At 39.6% G+C, this 17,927-nt stretch overlaps 1 protein-coding gene across 2 annotated transcripts in view; it reads right to left on the bottom strand.

Moving 5' to 3' along the window:
• unc5db (unc-5 netrin receptor Db) overlaps positions 1-17,927 on the bottom strand; it is a 141,000-nt gene that overhangs the window by 56,913 nt on the left and 66,160 nt on the right. For both annotated transcript variants that reach the window (XM_058375278.1, XM_058375279.1), the window contains exon 2: positions 8,796-9,008. In XM_058375278.1, coding sequence (XP_058231261.1) covers positions 8,796-9,008 — 213 coding nt within the window. The remainder of the gene's footprint in view (positions 1-8,795; positions 9,009-17,927) is intronic.

Raw genomic sequence — 17,927 nt, 5'->3', positions numbered from 1 at the left:
ATTTTTTCTCACTGTAGTCCCAGTGTTTCTCACTGATGTATATGGAAATGTTTCATCACAGTAATATGCTCCTTGATCAGCATTCCCTGATATTTTATCACAGATGAAAGGTGCTCTATAAACACAGTTTATTGCAGTTTATTCACAGCGCTCTGCAGGTCCAGGAGCTACATGTATGCTTCTCAGCTGTCATTTATCAGAAAGAGATGATGACAGAGGCGCAACGAGAAGCACCGCAGCCACTTCCCTCCTCATGCTCTTTCATACTTCTCAACGCAAACAAAACTAGCATATGATAAATAGCTTGCGGGACGACGATTGCTCACAGCAAGATTACGCCTGGCAACAATCGTCAGGAAGAGCTTTGACGCGAGTAAGGAAAAATAAAGCGACTCATATGAACGAGTGTGAAAACGGTAGAGTCTGATAAGGTAAATGTTAGGAACACTATTAGAACTTTCCAACGTGGTAGTTTTCAGTTTATCCTGTAAAACAGATGCTGTTCAGCCTGAACCGCAGCCTGTAATCACGACTAGGCGAACGTAAGAAAGTGACAGCTGCTGATTTTGCGCTGCTATTTTGCAGTTATCCTGCTAAAACGCTTCACAGGCCTGGTGTTTAAAAGAGTTTCAAAAAGTTGGCGTGATAAGAGTCACTTCACGTGAAGATCGTGGTAATATGGCGTAGCTTGGTTAGCGTATGCAGTTGAAGGCAAAAGTTTGTGCACTCTGCGACACTTCCACCCTGTGAATGCAGAGGTCCTTGTGCATGAGCCGTTGCTATAGAAACAATAAGCTATTAGAAGGAGCGCATTAATACAGTATAAGCCTGTGATTTGCAGCTGTGCTATTGTCAGAGCTGCTGTTATGGGAAATGAATCAACACCTCGGGTGTGAGTATTTAGGAGCCCAAACCCATCATTTTTACTTATTTCCGGTCGACAAGACGGCATAATTATTTATTTACTTCTTCTCCGCTCCGCACACTGACTTTGGTCTCAGAATTTGCTTAAGTGCTTTAAGTGTGTGTTTTATTAACTGCTTGATGATTTTGTACATCATGAGCTCTTTGCCCTACTTCTCAGCTTTAAACAGTGCATTCAGAGCAACTGATGTGGAAGAGAAATCAGGATCTTGAACAAATAAAAGTCGATTATTGAGCGATGAAAACACAGACTGTAATATACGACAGTGCATTAGATTTATGCCAGTAGTGCTGTTCTGTTTGCTAAAATGGACTACCCTAATGCGATTAAGACGAGCAGATATACAGTGGGGAAAACACACACACACACAAAACATTTGTCCTGCTGCTAACTTGCCATCATTCATTAACGGACCTCATTATTTCCAGCAATGTGGAGAGAAATCCATACAGCGTCCTCTTTGGCTGACCTCAGGCATTTTGGGTCGGCAGGAAAAATAACCGCATCCGGTCACGGCTCTTTCTTTTAATAATAGACCCTTATTCTCTCACACACACACTCATCGTTCACAGCAGTGGAAGCTATATATACACAGCATAAATCAACACTGAGCTTTTCTGTTCACTTTGTGTCGATGCCTCGCTGTCCGAGCCGCAAGCTCAATCACCCGACAGCGCGGGTAACAAATCCAGCTCGTTAGCTAACGTCGTTTGTCTTTATCTCACACCGCATTCTCTGTTCTGATTGGTCAGAGATGGCGTGCTTCCTTTTTTTTATACTGTGAATCAATAGCAACTCCACACACAGCTTGAGTTAGGGTTTGGATAAAATTAGTACAATGTATACTCTATATGAATAAATGAATACAAAACATATAAAATACATTTACATATATTCCTTTTAATATTATAAAATATTAAACTACTAAGTAATAATAATTATAAAATTATTCTGTTAACCAGAATTGAAGTATATATCATGAGAAAGTTTTTGTTTTTCTATAGTTTTTTGTATTTCTATAGTAAGAAAAACATGGAATTAAAACATGCCCAGAGATTTTATAATGTAAAAATTTTGAAGATTATTTTTATTTTCAGGAATAGTAAAATGTAACACTAAAATTGTAAGATTAAATTAAAACTGAAATTAAAACTGAAATTTGTGATTTTTTTTCCAGCCCCGATCACACGAGCAGCTTGTCACACAACACCAGAACGTCCATCACTGATGTTTTAATGCCTCTTTAACTAGCAGACAGCTCTGAGATTGATTCGGTCTAATCACAGCTCTGGGTTTGAATTATAGATGAGGTGCCTGACCTCGTCAAAAAAAAAAAAAAGAAAAAAAAAAAAAAGAATCAATTATTGATAGGCGTGTGTGAACTAATCCGGGTATAGAAACGGCCACTCTTTATTATCAGTAATGGTTCTGTTTGAGATAGAATATATGATTAGAGTTACATTAATCCCAGATTAGAGTCTCTCTCGCACCAATGATGTGAAATTTAACGCTGAATTATTCACGTGACTGACGTCATGTCCTCGCACTAGAATGCTGTTAGGGTAATAAACAGACGTATTAATAAGCGCTTGAGTTCTTTTAATTTTTGGCTTTTCATTTGGAAAATTTGCTGTGAAGTCATTTCAGCAAGGACGAGGTGATATACGAAATAAATAACAGTAACAAATGAAAATGCCATTTTACATTTAAAAATAATAATGCGATTTCTCTTCATCAAGCTTCAAATCCCTGAGCTCTGAGTGTAGCTAGCTGCTGAGTGTCTCGAACTGAAATGGGAAAAATGCAAGCTTCTGATTGGTTAAACCTTTGGATACAAACAAAATCTGTCTAGAGATTAGATGAAGCAACTTTTATATGCATCGGCATACGAAGCATTTTTGGCATATGAGCAAACAGAACCGAACGGCGGCTAAGTTGCGCATACATCTGGGAGCCGTTTAAAAGTTGTTGCGTCAGTGGAAAGCCAAGCGAAACCAACCGAAGTGAGTTTATTTTACACCTTTTTTTTCAGTAAGCGAAAGCTATTACTGCTATTACTGAAAGCTATTTTGAAAGAGTCGACCCACGATACTAATGTTGCCTGAAAAGCTAGGTGAATTTTTTGGGGCGTTTTTTTGTTGACAGATTGGTGGCGTGGGTGGTCTGTTCTATTTTTAGCTCAAGCTTGGTGGCACGACTTCCTGTGAGGACCACTTTGTATTGGTCATATTTCTGGGTGGCTGGAACAGATTATCTGCATTTACATTATTTCTTATGGAAAAATTCGTTTTGCAATACAAATTTTCACCATAAAAACTCGCCTCCAGAACAAATTAAATTCCTATGCCGAGGTTCCACTGTATTATTATTATTATTATTATTATTATTATTATTATTATTATTATTATTATTATAAAGCTTTGTGAGACTGATGGGCCCTTGAGTAAGGCCCGTACTGCTTAGATGTGTATAATGAGATAAATGTTAAATCCCAGTGGTATAAATATAAAGTGTAAATATTCCAGTGTAGTTCCACATCACCAGTGCCTCAAATCTCACACAATACACAAAGCAAGAAAGTGTTATTTATACATTATACAGTGTAACAAAAACAGTTTGAAGTGCTAAACACTGTACTGGGTTGTGTGATTATTACACCAAAGTGTTCCCTGTTTTTTCTCATTTCCCACAGCACTCCTGAATCAGAAGAAGAATAAGAATAAAAGTTGTAATGGGAATGTATTTTAGCTGAGGCTTACTGCTCCGTGCTGGCGCCGTTACCATTTCATTCGTTTCATGCTCACTTTGCTGATTTTCCAGCCCAGGAAACAGTCTGAAACAGTTGATTTGGACTCAGATTGCCAGGCTGGCCTCCTCTTCACTCTGTCACCTGGGTAATTGGCGCTTATCCCCGCGCCTTGGGAGCGCTCCTGCCTCTCCCGCATTAAACTCAAGGGCATTCGCCGCCGCTTTATCAGCACCCGAGCCGCAGCTGGGGCGCCAGTAAATAAGAGATCATATCAGCGGCATTGAGAGCTGCTGTCCTAATCGATAAAGTCCAATCCTTTGTAGATCCGGGTCTGCGATTAAGAGGCCTCGCTCTAATCCAATCCCAGCTGCATTTGTCATCCATTACGCCGCCGCTATAAAAGGACGACGTTATCGGAGGTTATGAGTTTAGCCTCGACATAAAGTCCCTCGTCTCCAAGCTTTTCGTTGCCTTGGCAACATCCGGGGGTCAAACTTCCAAGCAAATTACTGGTCTCAAGTACAAAAATATATGTGAACATAGTAATCTGGGGAAAGAACTGTATAAAAAAAAAAACACAATCAAATCTTTCTTTTTTATTCAAAATCTGCCAGTGGGCGAAGTCACAAACTGATAAGCATCATCTTGGACTGTCAATTGCTTCATTTAGCATTATGCTAATTTGAATCTCTCTTGTTTAAATCCCTTTGTTCCACATGTGCAGCCTTGGTAAGGGAAAAAAACAGAAAATACCTATTATGCCACGATTCTTGATGAGAAAAACAAAACTCACGCCAAGACGCTAACGAGTTGCTGACAAACTTTTTCTTTAGCTCGAACACAAAAATTGTTTTGGGTGAAATAAACGACATTGATTATATTGAAGATTTTCCACAAAGACAAGAAAAAAGAAAATATGGCTTTTCATTCACTTCTGCTTTTGTTTTGTTTTTTCTTCCACTTTATTCACATCCGACATTTATCGTGGTTTATTTTGAATGTTTTGCATAGCTACATTTGTATAGCATTTGTACGGCTTTCCTTACTCATTCTGTCCCTCGTGCCCTTAAGTGCTCCGTCTGGAAAATAAAGAAAACTAAGCCCTTTTCACTTCCTTGTTATCAGACCCACAATAATCTCACAGAATGGCAAACAAAAAAAATAATGAACTTCCACAAGCAATTAAGACTGTCTTCCTGCCAGCAAAGGCTTGGTGAATGTAAGGCAGCTTTTCCTCTCTTGGCTAATCATGGCATATTGCAGCCAGGCTGCTGGATTAGTTTGTGTTTTATTCAGGAAATCCCTGCAGGATCCTCATCAGAACGCTCGTTCCTCTGACACGGCCCCTGATTGGGTTGAACGGGATCGCCTTTTTGTGCACAAGCTGCAAATTCGTGGTAACTCCCAGATTGTTTTTTTTCTGTGCACCTGACAAGACAAGAAGCGATGAAAGCATGCAAAAACATCTGAATCACAGCAGAAAGTGACATTTGAAAGAAAATAAAGAGGAAAGACACCTGCTGATACCGCCTGCTGCTGCGACTTAAATACTTCCAAAGAAAGTAGAGTTCTTTCATTCTTTCGTACAAATACACTTACATCGTCACCTCTGCACCTCGGACAAGTCTCACAATTCTCACAATCTGATCAGCTAGAACAGCTTGCTGAAATAAACTGCTGTAATGCCACGCATATAAGACAGGCTTAATCCATTATAAGATAACACTATGGGCTGATGCTACAGGTGAAAAGAAGAACTTTAATAAAGGACGAAGAGACAAGAAAGTCTATTTGGATTTTGTTAAAATAATTACCTAATGAAACAGCCAGAACATTAAAACAAAGAAAGATGTTGGGTCAAAGTAGAACCTCAATACCATTTATGTTTTGCATCTCTCTGAAATTACATTCATGGAATGAGTATCCAGTAACAGTTACTGCATATGTGTATCTGTAATTTTATATGTGCAACTGTATATACACTGATCAGGTATAAATCTTATGACCACCTGCCTAATATTGTGTTGGTCCCAATTTTGCTGCCAAAACAGCCCTGACCCATTGAGGCATGGACTCCACTAGATCCTTGAAAGTGTGCTGTGGTACCTGGCATCAAGATGTTAGCAGCAGATCCTTTAAGTCCTGTAAGTTGTGAGGTGGGGCCTCCATGGAAAGGACTTGTTTATCCAGCACATCCCACAGATGCTCGATGGGATTGAGATCTGGGGAATTTGGAGGCCAAATCAACACCTCAAACTCAATGTCAATCCATTATCAAACCATTCCTGAACCGTTTTTACTTTGTGGCATGGTGCATTATCCTGCTGAAAGAGGCCACAGCCATCAGGGAATACCGTTTCCATGAAAGGGTGTACATGGACTGTAACAGGTAGGTGGTACGTGTCAAAGTAACATCCACATAGCTGGCAGGACACAAGGTTTCCCAGCAGATCATTGCCCAAAGCCTTCCTCCCATAGTGGATCCTGGTGCCATGTGTTCCCCAGGTAAGCAATGCACACACACCTGACCATTCTTGTGATGTTAAAGAAAATGCAATTCTTTAGACCAGGCCATCTTCTTCCATTGCTCTGTGTGCCCATTGTTGGTGCCATGACTGGTGCTATGCAGCCCCATACGTAATACACTGTGATGCACTGTGTATTCTGACAACTTTCTATCAGAACCAGCATTAACTTCTTCAGCAATTTGAGCAACAGTAGCTCGTCTGTTCGATCGGATCACACAGGCCAGCCTTCGCTCCCCACGTGCATCAGTGAGCCACAGACCAATCAGGGTGCCCATGCTGACCCTATTCATGCTGATCAGATGAATCACATTTTCATTTAAATCATGTGGATGGGTGCATGTCTGTTGCTTACCTGGCACCAGGATACACTACGGGAAGAAGGCAAGCCGGCATAGGACAATCATGCTTTGGACAATGTTCTGCTGGGAAACCTTGGGTCCTGCCATCCATATGGATGTTACTTTGACACGTACCACCTATCTAAGCATTGTTAAAGACCATGTACACCCTTTCATGGAAACAGCATTCCCTGATAGCTGTGGTCTGTTTCAGAAGGATAATTCACCCTACCACAAAACAAAAATGGTTCAGGAATGGTTTGACAACATTCCTGTTGTCAAACCATTGTTGACTTGGCCAACAAATTCCCCAGATCTCAATCAAATCGAGCATCTTAGGGATGTGCTGGACAAACAAGTCCAATCCATGGAGGCCCCACCTCACAACTTACAGGACTTAAAGAATCTGCTGCTAACATCTTGGTGACGGATCCCACAGCACAACTTTAGGGATTTAGTGGAGTCCATGGCTTGACGAGTCAGGGCTGTTTTGGCAGCAAAAGGGGGACCAACACAATATTAGGCAGGTGGTCATAATATTAAGGCTGATCGGTGTATGTGATATCTAACTTTATATGTGTAACTGTATGTGTAACAGTAACTGTATATATGATGTGTACCTGTATATATTATGTATAACTGTATATACATGTAACTTTATGTGATGTGTTACTATATATGTGTAACTATACTTGTGATATCTGTAACTGTGTATGACATGTGTAACTGTATATGTGATGTGTAACTCAATATGTGTAACTGTAACTGTATATATGATGTGTAACTGTATATGTGATTTATAATTGTATATACATGTAACTACATCTGTTATATATATACTGTATATGATTGCATAACCTCATATGTAACTGTACATGCAATATGTGTAACTGTGTATGTTTACCTGTAGCAGTACATGCGATATGTGTAACTGTATATGTTTACCTGTAGCAGTACATGCAATATGTGTAACTGTATATGTTTACCTGTAGCAGTACATGCAATATGTGTAACTGTATATGTTTACCTGTAGCAGTACATGCAATATGTGTAACTGTATATGTTTACCTGTAGCAGTACATGCAATATGTGTAACTGTATATGTTTACCTGTAGCAGTACATGCAATATGTGTAACTGTATATGTTTACCTGTAGCAGTACATGCAGTATGTGTAACTGTATATGTTTACCTGTAGCAGTACATGCAATATGTGTAACTGTATATGTTTACCTGTAGCAGTACATGCAATATGTGTAACTGTATATGTTTACCTGTAGCAGTACATGCAATATGTGTAACTGTATATGTTTACCTGTAGCAGTACATGCGATATGTGTAACTGTATATGTTTACCTGTAGCAGTACATGCAATATGTGTAACTGTATATGTTTACCTGTAGCAGTACATGCAATATGTGTAACTGTATATGTTTACCTGTAGCAGTACATGCGATATGTGTAACTGTATATGTTTACCTGTAGCAGTACATGCGATATGTGTAACTGTATATGTTTACCTGTAGCAGTACATGCGATATGTGTAACTGTATATGTTAATGTCTGCATGCCCCATTTTGTTTTGTCTCCTAATTATAATTAAATACAAATATGCTACATGTTTGGGCTAGAAACTGTGATGCTTGATAAATATCTGTCTGTTGTTGTGTCCTCAAAGCACAAACCTCTAAAAGCAGAGTGATGCAATGATCTACTTCCCACAATGCAACAACAGACTTCATTTAACAAACAAACAAACAAACAAACAAGTAAAAACCCAAGGAGGCAATGCAAACATGATAAACACTGTGCTCATAAAATGAAGTGCACCTTATTACTATGGAAATGGAAGAGTTTCTGGAACCGATCTCGTTAATATTAGTTTTTTTCCTCAATCGCTCTTCAAAAAACTGGCTGTGATGGAGGAATAATTAATACACTGCAAAGCACTGTGTTTTTAGGCAACTTGTATAATTGCTGTATTTAAGTGGGCACTGATTAAGAAAAAAAAAGGCTTTCTGTATAATTGTGTCTTTTTTGGCTTTGACCACCAAAAGCCATTTTGAGCCCATTTTTGAACCACATAAATACAATAACAAAAAGAAATTAAAGATTGCACAAGAAGTGCAAGTGAATAAGAAACTAAAGGAAGAAACCCCCTTTCCAGCTTAGGCCACACCCACCTAATGGAGGTATTGGTAATGTTACCGTTGTTGTTTGCTATAACACAGGGTTTATAACAGTGTAGCTCCTTACCCGTGTTCTGGTCCATATATTCCTGGACTGTGTGTTGGTTCTGATGAACCCATTCCCCATTGCACTTGAAGAAGATCTGCAGGGCGGGAGTGGCGCGGCACCGCAACCGGATTGGGTTGCTCTTGATGATGTAGGCGTCCTCTGGCTCCTGCAGGAAGTGCGGCAACGTCCCTCCAACTGACGACGAATCGGGTACGGCGTCTCCTGTGGTGCCTGATAGATGACAATCGAGTTAGGGAGTGTGGTAGTAATCAAAAATAGTGGAACAAAGACTTCCAGGACTTGCCTGGAAGTCATAATAATAATAATAATAATAACAACAATATGGTGAAGCATGGTGTTGGTAGCATCACAGTAAATAAATACAAAGAGCTCACAGAACCTTCAGTAAAGACACATAAATTAGTTTCCACTTACTTGGAATGTGTCTTGTCTATTAGTACGACTTGGATAAAAATCAGACCATGTTTTATGAGTCAGAAATCCAAGTTCGGCAGTGACAAAGTTTTTTTCCGCAAATGTAGGCATGCATATGTTCACACACTGCTCACAGCTTAAACCACGTGCCTACAACCATGCATCACTCCAACAAACTATAGCAGACATTTTTCTTTCTAATCAACCTTGGGGGGAAAACACACACACATGCAATCACACACACAAACACACACACACTGACTATTTTGTTCACTTTTATAAATATGTTCATTTCCCTTAGGACCAAAGTGGCATTGATTTTTTTTTTCCCCTAACAGGCCACAAAATGGAGAGCAATTGCACCCTTTTTTTCGAATTCGGAGAAGGCCTCCTCCCTCCAGGCGATGGTCTGATGAAGTTGGGGGGTGGGTGAAGAGTAAAAGGAAAAAGAAAGGCAGAATTGAAAAAGCAAAAAAAATAAATAAATAAATGGAGGGTTTCTAATGGATCTCATCATGGTGGAGAACATTCCTTCCTGCTATCGAATTTCTGAACGTACAAGCAATCGACAACAGGTTATTGTCTTTTGGGTGGTGCAGATATAATCGGGGAGGGGGAAAAAAGAGGCAGGGCTTGAGAGCAGGTGAGAAAGAAAGAGAGAGAGAGAGAGAGAGAGAGAGAGAGAGAGGGAGAGAGAGAGGGAGAAGCTCATTCCAAAGACAGTAGATGAGATTTTTGGCAAAACAGTGCAGCCGTTCAAACAACACCTCTCCTCTAATCTCTGGAGGCCAGAACAACATTGAACAAGACGGTTGTGTTTCATGCCATCCCGGGGATTTGTGCTGAAATAAATAAATAATAAAGTCCAGCATTTCAGTGACAGCTACAGAACACTGTATCGAGATGAGAATTAACAAAAAGCAGGGGGGAAAAAAACAAAAAAAAAAAAAACAACAACAAAAAAAAATCTTAAAATGCCCACCAAATCTTATCTGGCTCATAAAAATAGAGTCAGACTTCAGGCTCTATGTGAGTTTAAACAGCAGAATAAATAAATGATAGTACAGAGAGTAGATTTTGGTCAGTTGTGTAACTGTGTATGTGTGGTGTAGTTTATTGCAAGTAAGAAATATTAACACGAATTAGTTCATATTCTGCTTTTTATAAGAAATTTCCTCTTTCTCGCTACTAACACTCAGCTAACTCCGAAACCTTTCAGGCTGAAAAAAAGAAAAAAAAAGAAAAAAAAGAGCAATGCCATAACCTTTAGTTCATCGCAGCATGTTGCAAGTCACCGCTGGGCTGACCTCGTGTCACGCTGTGCACTCTGTCCCTCCGACTCACCATTGATCTTTTAAAGTGATCCACCTCGACCCATCCTAATGAACACGGTCACAGCTTGGGATGGCAAGGCCACGCTCTGGATTCACACTTGCTCGGTTTACTGCCCAGTAGGAAACATCAAACCGCATGACGTCCATCCACACACAACACACTGCATCTCCATGACCCGTAACGGACTGCGAGTAATTTTTAATCAGTGGCTCCTTTTGAGCAAAGAAAGTTCCTGAAATATAATTTGCCTTAAAAAAAAAAAAAATTACTAAAGACCTGTTGGTCTACCACCCGGAGAGATCTGTACGATTCCTGAAAGCCGGAGTGACGGATGGTGAGATCTGCATTACTGACAAGCTCCTTCTCAGCAGGCCACCGAAACGTGATTTATTTATTTTTAAAAACGTGTGTTCTTGCTGCGTCTGAGCTCAAAATACCTTTTAAGTTCATCTTAACCGAAGGCACAAGATTTCATCGTCATCATCATCATCATCATCATCATCGGACAGCGTCTCCAGTGTATCAGGTGACAAAACCAGCAAGTCCATAATGGATAATAATGGATCTAATAATAAAGCGCAAAGCCCACTCTGAATAATTCAGCATGTAAATATTATTCCTCCCCGATTTGCAATTCATAATTTTGTGTCACAAAGCAAAATAAATATTTTAAGCACCGACCCTCCCCCACCCCTTTCCACTATTTTTCTGGGTAAACTCTCTGTTCTTTGAGGAGAACATTGGTTTGCACATCCAGTTGGACAAGAATCTGATGGAAGCAATCACAGCAGCCTGGGCTCGCTTTAACTTCACATTCATTGCGAATTATTTGTCAGCATGCTGGATGCCATCCATTTGAACACATTTCTCAGACACAATCTGTTTTAGGAACAGATTGTAGAGATCTGGCTCAGAGTTCAGTTTCCATCCCCCCTCCAAAAAAAAAAAAAATTCCCCTTCATTTGCTTGATAAAATCTTTTTTTTTTGTATGTGGTTCCACCTCCGCAGAAATCAGTGTTTCTGTCTCTACCTTGACGTGTTGGGAACCAGTGAAATGATTGCGTGGGAGGAGACACGGGACACTGGATAATGCTGAGTGATGAGGATCGTAATGATCCGACAAATAGAGAACGTTCTCGCTCGGCTTGTGGGGTCTTTTTTTTTACTCTGCAGATTTCCCCTAGTGAGGGCTCGTAAATCGCTGTTACAAAGTGCTGCAGCTTGCCTCAAATTAGACATTACACATTAAGTTTTTCCTGGAAATGCAGAAAGCTCTTGTAAATAAAATAATTAAATAAATAAATATAATACACATTTATTTATTTATTTACTTACTTACTTATTTAATAGGACAAAAAACCTGGCTAAAATATATATGACCTGTGATTATTAATCTTAATGTAATCAAGCATGGATTATTTATTTATTTATTAAAGATTTTCACGTTATTGTTTTCTGACATCCGGCATTGGGATTTCATTTTACGTGTCTACTATGTGAGCCAATTACTGTCGATATTCAGACATCACATGCTACATTTATAAATTTGGTGAAATGTTCAGAGCAAAAACTCTTGTTAGGAAACTTTTTTAGCGTGACTGAATAGGAGATGAAATACAATGGTGAATAAAACATCAATAATAAAAACGTGTTAGAAATTCAAAAAGCAACTGTTTGTGAGGAGCAGGATTTCACCACAGGAAAAAATCTTAAACAGAGACTCACTGGCTGTAGATTATCAAGTACTGAGTATAGATTATACAGTAGATTACAGAGTACCGAGTATAGATTTGAAAGACTACAGAGCACTGAGTATAGATTATACAGTAGATTATAGAGCATATAGATAATACAGCCTATTAATTATAGAGTAGGTTCAAGAGAATAGACAAAGTATAGATCCATAGAGTAAGTGATAGATTACAGCATATAAACTAGTAGAAATGATAAAGAATTATATGCTAGTAGAGACCATGGACCATGAGGTATAGAGTATAAACTATAAAGAGGTATATACTTTATAGTATATAAATACAAGAATATAGATTGTAATGTGCAGATTATAGAGTAGAGACTACACAGTATAAAGTATCTCTGTGGTTTGTAGAGTGTAGAGTAGAGAAAACTAGAGGGAGCTCATTTTAACTAGATTTATGCGGAGTTCACACTGCGTGATTTTCAAAGTGGTCAGATCACTGTTGCTTTCACACTGCACGACTATCTAGGGTAGCATTCAGTCACTGCTGTGTTCACACTGCACGACGGATCGCTGACAGCAGGTTTCACACTGCATAACTTCACAATAGGAAGAATCGCAGACAACTCTGTTGGGTCCGCAAACTGTGTTTTACAACCAAACATACGCAAGAAATAATAAGGAAATAACGCAAGATCACACGTGAGATCAGAGTTCTCGCACGAGGCTGGACATGGAACCCCATAAGTGGCAATTTATTCAAATAAAATACATATAATTTTAAGTTATATAAATAAAATTATAAGTTTATTGTTTCTTTGCGGCCCGGTTGGGGACCCCCGGCTTTAGAGTAGAGGTGGTATGGTATAGATTATAGTGTAGAGATTATACACTACAGATTATAGAGTAAAGACTGAACAGTATAGATTATAGAGCAGAGACTGCACAGTATAGATTACAGAGTAGAGATTATACAGTATAGATTATCAAGCAGAGATTATAAATTATAGACTATATTATAGAGCAGAAACTATGCAGTGTAGACTATACAGTAGAGACTATACAGTATAGATTATAGTGTAGAGATTATCCAGTATAGATTATAGACCAGAGACTATGCAGTATAGATTATAGTGTAGACACTGTACAGTATAGATTACAGAGTAGAGATTATCCAGTATAGATTATAGACCAGAGACTATGCAGTATAGATTATAGTGTAGACACTGTACAGTATAGATTATAGAGCAGAGACTGTATGGTATAAATTACAGAGGTCCTGAAAGCATAGCTAAAGCTGCTGATGGTGAATATTCTCTGGCTATCTGAGAACAGAAGAAGTGAAACGTGTGTTCATTCACACATTCCATATGTTAATTCATACAAACTTCCTGTTGGAGCAGCCAGATGATGATGAATTGTTGTTTCATGTAGTTGGAGACATTTTGTTGCTCATTGTTGCTCATTAAATGTGATTAATAATCAGTGTTTTTTCCGCACCACCCTGGAGCCCCACATTTCCCAAATGTAGGCATAATGAGCCTGTTCACTATTTAGGTGGACTACATAGGTACACTGCATAAGGTATGACAGGTTTTTACTCACTACGCAGTGCATTATACATGCAACAGAAAAATATTGAGAATAATAGACAATAGGGAGAGGATAGAATAAGGGATATAACATTCCTAACAGTCAAACTTCCTGTGTACTGGAGTAAAAAATGTTTTTTTGGATTGAAAATTTCTCGACACGTATCAGTGTTTTTTCCACACCGCCCTGGAGCCCCACATTTCCCAAATGAATATAGTGGAAAGCCTTGTACAATCTCTCACTGGTATGCGGTTTGAAAGTTTTGATCCCAGCAGCACATTCCTCATCTCCGTTTCTCTTCAGAGGAGATTACATGGTGCTCGTACTGGAAGGGTTGCATGAATTAAGCAGGACTGCCTTTGATTAGCTGCATCCAAACACATTCGGAAAATCATCATTATTCATGCCAGCCCTGATTTGATCCACAGACGGCCTACTTAATTACAAATTGAGTGGGACGATACCGAACCATTTACATGTGATTTAACTTGGGAAGAAAAAAAAATGTATGATTACACTTAAGATTTTTTTTTTTTAGTTGAGTGTGGAGCTGCAGATGGTGGGTATCTGTGATTGTGCCAATGTTCAGTTCTCCTTTGCCCTTGGAAACTTTGAAGTTGTTTTATTTTAATTATTATTATTTAAGTCAGTCATGTGTACACTGCAAATCCAGTTTCCACCTGGTGGTTTTTTCCCCCACAGGTTTAAACAGGAAGAACAGGAAAAGGAAAAAAGAAAAGAGACGGACGCGACTAGCTGAGTGACAATCTGAAAATTGTTTCGGCGGGCAGAGCGAGATTGCGAGATCCGCTTGCGAGAGAAAGGGGCTGCGACCTGAGCACAGAATTCATTTCCCTCACACTTCACCGTACCTCATTGTCGGCAGGTGACATGCATCAGGCGTATTTAGGGATTTCTCGAGTGCCTCGATGAAAGCTAGTCATTTTCAGCTCAAATCTATAAGTGAATCTGATTGCGTGCTCCCATGTTAGCCGTCTTACATCCTCCTTTTTTTTCTTCCCTGTGAGGATAAGCAGGCTGATTGCTCAATACACTCTGTCACAGGTAGGATGGGGGGAAATAAAAGCCAGTCCGTTTTCTATAACCGCTTCCAATCACCGCATTGGAAGGTCCCTCATTCCTTCACTCCGACTCTAAACAGGAGAGGAGCGACGGCGTAAACGTGGAGCTGCTTAAGATTCTTCTGTCGCTTGCTACTGATGGAGAGGGAAAGGCCTACACTTTTCTTCACCTTCGCTCCCATGAATTAAACATGATCAAACAAATCTGCTGCTACTATATCAAACCCTATTCTCTGTCGCATGCATCTTCCGCACCACATATTAAACTCTCACTGTATCATTCTGTTTCTTTTTTTCAACTCTAAAAAGCAATTCTAAAAAGAATTTACATTATGGAAGCAAATCGCATCACGATTATGTCAAGAGGTCAGCAGAGAAACGTTAAGACTAGCGTGTCTGCACACGCTGTCGTCTAAATGCAAACCTGCATTGATCTGTCCGCCACAAAACGCACCGCTATGAGGACACAGCCACACACCGATGCATGCTAAGACACCTGATCCATAGCCCTCTAGCTCAAAGGCATGACCTTGGATTAGCAAAAAAATATCAGCGCAGGCCAGGAATCAATTCTAAGCGGCTCTTTATTGGCTGTCCAGATCACTACACGTGACCTACACGTGTAAAGGATGACCCTTTTTAAGGGTGTCCGAGCTAACGTCTCACTTTGAAGTGGAGATAAAAGCAAGTCTCCCTGCCGCATATACCATACATTAACCTGGATCTAGGAGCAATTCATACACTTTGTTGCACCTACTTGCCGTCCACTTTATTAAAAAACCTCATTTATCTAAATTTAGCAAATCAGGTGAAATGCATAACATCATCAAAGGTCAAAAGCTTCAGCTGACATCATCAAACATCCAAACGTAGAAATAAATGTGACTTTGACTGTGGCACAGACAGATCAGATCCGATGTAGACCAGGTTATGTTTTTTCCAATTCCAAAAATGAGCTAATAAAGTTCATGGGAGTAAGAGAACTTTAAATCCCAGAAGACTCCTTACTGAACATCTGGGATATTGTATAAATCATTATGTCTTGTGCTTGTATAAGAAGAATCCTAATTTGCTTTGTACCGGATCTTACAGGCTGAATTTCAAATATTGGATATTACTGCGTATAAACAGCACTTTACTATGGTCTATACACCATTACTGCATACACGCTGTAGTGTGTTGGTTCATCGACTCCATTTTTGGGATTTAAATCTGGACCCCGGAATCTAAAGCAGCTATGAAGCAGCTGTTAAAACTGAAATCAATAGTCGCCAAAAAAGCTCCTAATTATGGACCATTTTCATTACCGTGCACCGATTCAGCACGGGGTTTGTAACGAGGTATAAAAAGAAAGCCTCGTAATGAGGATGATGGGCCCAGGGTGGGAAGCGTCTGATTGGCCCTGTGTTCCCTCTCCCTGGCTCTAATTATGCGCCCTCTGCGTTTTCAGCAATGCACCGCACACTCGCCGTCTGTCAAAAGGTAACAGATAATTGGAACAAGGTGACAATCCACGCTCCATAAAGCGAGAGGAAATCCACCGTCGGCTGCTCACCTCATGATCGATGCTCGTAAAAGAGCGGCCTCTAATGAACGCGATGAGCGGCCCACCGATAAGTCACTTATTTTCCCATTACGCTCGTTAAGTTTTACGTAGCCTCTTGACGCCGGCATGCTACAGCTTTCTACTCGAAAAAAAAAAAGAGGGGTTGCTGACATGGGTGTGTGTTTTCAAATGAGGGTGGATGGAGGATATGAGGGATAATTATCTAGAGAAAAGAAAAAAAAATTCCAAATCATTTGGGATGCAAGTGCACTCCACATAAGGGCACTAAATGTAGTGTAACTATAACGTTTAGATCCTGCTGTTTAAGTCCGCAACATATAGTGTATAAAATATTCTCGCTAGTTTAATAAGTTTAATCTTTGCTGTTTTGTGAACTAATCACATTCTCCCTAATCAGTGGAAAGCCCTGGACTAGAAAAAGAATAAGAATTCATCAGTGTTTAATTACAGCAGCTCCACCAGACAAAACATCCTGAATTGTTGTGTCTGCTGCCCTTCCCTCACTCCTAAACAAACCTTTCATATGGGTCTGATAGGGGCAGCGTGATTCCTGGCCCAGCTGGAGTAGCTTTAAAGCTCCTTTATTTATACCTTAACAACTCTAAGTGCACTTGTATACTGTTGCACAAGCGAGGTTAGAGTTCCTTAATTACTTGATGTTCTTTAAAAGAGTGCATGATATAGGAAACGGTAAAATAGGGAAAAAAGGGCAACTATACCTCATCTATACCCTGTGCGGTGGGGGATTTTATTTTTATCCTACTTAACATGTGAGAATGTAATCTACATGATGGCTCCTGCACCCTAGGTAGCGTACTATAAATTCACTAAGTGGCCATTTAGAGCTCTTTCAGCCTTGAAACGTTAGTAATGGCACCTTTATATATATATATATATATATATATATATATATATATATAAATGGTCTTTGCATTCTATATATAAGTGTACTATTTAGTATACACCCTATGTAGCACACTATAGGTTGATCAGGGAGTCATTTGGAGAGTGGACCATTATTTTATATGTGCTTCAGCTCCTAGCTTGGGAGTCCTCGGCTCACTACTTCCCGTGTAGGTCCACTGTGTCTGCTATGAAATGAAGCCTCTGACATCTTACATAGTGCGCTATATTTCCAACAAGAACAAGATCACGATAAGATTCCTTATCTTACTCCGTATGAGCTATCGGCTTCCGAACCTCGATGTAGTGCACTAGATCTCCAAAAGGGAAATATTTGCAGTGGCCTGCTCCAGGATATAAGTGTAATGGGTTCTACACTCTATACAGCGCACATTACATCCAATACGGAAACATTACAGATGGAATAGGGTATATAATACTAATCCTAATCGAAAAACATCCTAATGGGATGAGAGCAGTATGAAATAATGCTCTTTGCTCCCATATGTTGCACGTGTACCTTTTTTAGTAGCGTATG

This window comes from Hemibagrus wyckioides, linkage group LG22 (genome assembly GCF_019097595.1).
Source record: "Hemibagrus wyckioides isolate EC202008001 linkage group LG22, SWU_Hwy_1.0, whole genome shotgun sequence".
NCBI classification, from domain to species: domain Eukaryota; kingdom Metazoa; phylum Chordata; class Actinopteri; order Siluriformes; family Bagridae; genus Hemibagrus; species Hemibagrus wyckioides.
Note: the sequence above shows the minus strand (reverse complement) of the source record. Positions and strands in the feature narration are given on the sequence as shown.